This window comes from Galeopterus variegatus, unplaced genomic scaffold, assembly GCF_000696425.1.
Source record: "Galeopterus variegatus unplaced genomic scaffold, G_variegatus-3.0.2 Scaffold3274, whole genome shotgun sequence".
In the NCBI taxonomy this organism is placed as follows: Eukaryota; Metazoa; Chordata; class Mammalia; order Dermoptera; family Cynocephalidae; genus Galeopterus; species Galeopterus variegatus.
Window position 1 is genome coordinate 170420 of NW_007729385.1, and position 1898 is coordinate 172317.

At 63.4% G+C, this 1898-nt stretch overlaps 1 protein-coding gene across 1 annotated transcript in view; it reads right to left on the reverse strand.

Moving 5' to 3' along the window:
- Positions 1–1781: 1781 nt before the first annotated feature.
- The window catches only part of FEV (FEV (ETS oncogene family)), a 5224-nt gene continuing 5107 nt past the window's right edge, over positions 1782–1898 (reverse strand). The window contains exon 4 of the mRNA XM_008584495.1: positions 1782–1898. Within this exon, the coding sequence (XP_008582717.1) occupies positions 1782–1898 (117 nt within the window).

Genomic DNA, 1898 nt, shown 5'->3' on the forward strand with positions numbered 1-1898 from the left:
AGCACTCTTTGAGAGGTGCATTCAGACCTGCCCCCCACACCGATTGTCCAGCCTTCCAACCGCATTTCCCCTTCCTGCCCACAGGGCACAGGGAAAGCTCCTCAACTGCCTTGAGGGGCCAGGGCATTCTTGCACCTACCAGGAGGAACCTATGGTCCAGGAAGAGATATGCCCCTGGGAAATACCAGGACCATGCGGAAGGGCGAGCAAGGAGCTAGCCTTGGAGTGCAGCTTCAAGTGCAGCCTATCACTTCAGGCATCTTCCCCGGGGTTGTTTTCGTCTAAGAGAAGACATTTCCTTCTAAGAGAAACCTGCTTCCTGCCAAGAAGTTTTGAAAAAGGCGGGAAAAGAGCCGCGGTGGATGAAGAATCAGAAAGACCTCTAGGTGGTGAAGAAAAGGGCCCAGCCAGGAGACCGATCCACTCCACCCACTTCCCAGACTTCTCGCGCCCGGACCTGGGATACAGGGCCAGGACTCCCCATTTCACCCTCCTCTCTGAAAATCAAAGGCGGCCCGGAAGCGACCGGGTCCCCGGGTCCTCAGCGTGGTGAGGCACTCAATTCCACGCCGCGGCGCGCGAAGCCTCCCTCGGCTTAGGTGGAAAACCTGGCCCTGGTTTACCCACCTCCGGCCAGCAGAGGGCGCGCACCACCCGCGAGAAGGACTGTGCCGCGGCCAGCCCCGGCTGCGAGCCGCCAGCGCGGGAGGGGTGGGGTGGGCGTAAGACGGTTTGTGAGTGAAAGTTGGAGTAAGAGTAGGATGGGGGCGTGCAGAGAGTCATGGTGGGGAATGGGACGACCGTGGGGAACCGGATAAATGGAGCGGCCGAGGGGAGGCTGAGATGGGATGAAGGCTGGGAGGAGGTGGGGGGCAGGCGGAAGGATGGGCGAGACGGGGGAGGCGGGACGTGGTGCCTGCTGGAAGTCGGGATGGGGTGGGGCGAGAGGCGGTGGATGCAGGAGGGCTGGGATCGACGGGGTCGGCAGATACAGCAGGGGGTTTCCCTCAGGCTGAGCCCACCCACCAGCACCCAAGCCTGGTTTGCCCTCGGTCTCTGGAGCTCTTCCCTGGCAGGCCTTTCTGCTCTGGCCTGGACTGAGCCTCTCCCTCCTTTTCCCCCAGAAAAAAAAAAGAAAGAAAAGGTTCGGTGCAGCAAAGAACAGAGAGGAGGCAGCGGGGCGCTCGGGAGCTTTAATGGGGCTGGAAGGGAAAAGAAACACACGGGGCCCTCCTGCCAGACAGTGGGGACAGGAGGAACGGGGGCGGGGCAAGTGTCGTGGGGGGCAGTGGCCCTTGCCAAACCCGCTCAGATTCTGGGAAAAAGGACTGTGAGAGGCCTCCCCACTGCTGGGATCGGGGGCAGCTCCGTGGGGCAGAGAGAAAGTGAGAAAAGATTTGGTTTTCGAAAAAGAGGGGTCCTAATGGAGGGGCTTCTAGGAACCAGGCCTGAAGTGCAAGCGGCGGGGGGAGACAGAGGAGGAGAGGAGGTCCGGGAGCCCCCTCCCAGGACCCCAGCACCCAGACGAAGATGGAAGTTAGAGGATGGGGCAGGGCCACGGTTGCCCTCGCAGGGGACCTGGGGTGAGGCGGAGGCCAATCTGGTCTCAAAGAAGACCGGGGAGGCTTCTGGTCCCTTTCCCCGGGACGGGGTGCGGCAGGCGGAGTAAACTCTGGGTCAAAAGAACGTCGGGGAGGATCCGGGCCCCCTCCCCGGGTGTGGACAGGACCGGGCGAGGCTCTGGGCGGTGGGAGAGGCCGCGCGACATCCGGCCGCCCGGTCTAGTGGTAATGGCCCCCCAAGTGCGAGGCGGCGGCCACCGCGCCGAAGGGCCCGGGCGGGGACTGCAAGCTGGGGCTGGGATAGAGCGCGGCCGTGGCGGCGGCGGTGGCCGCGGG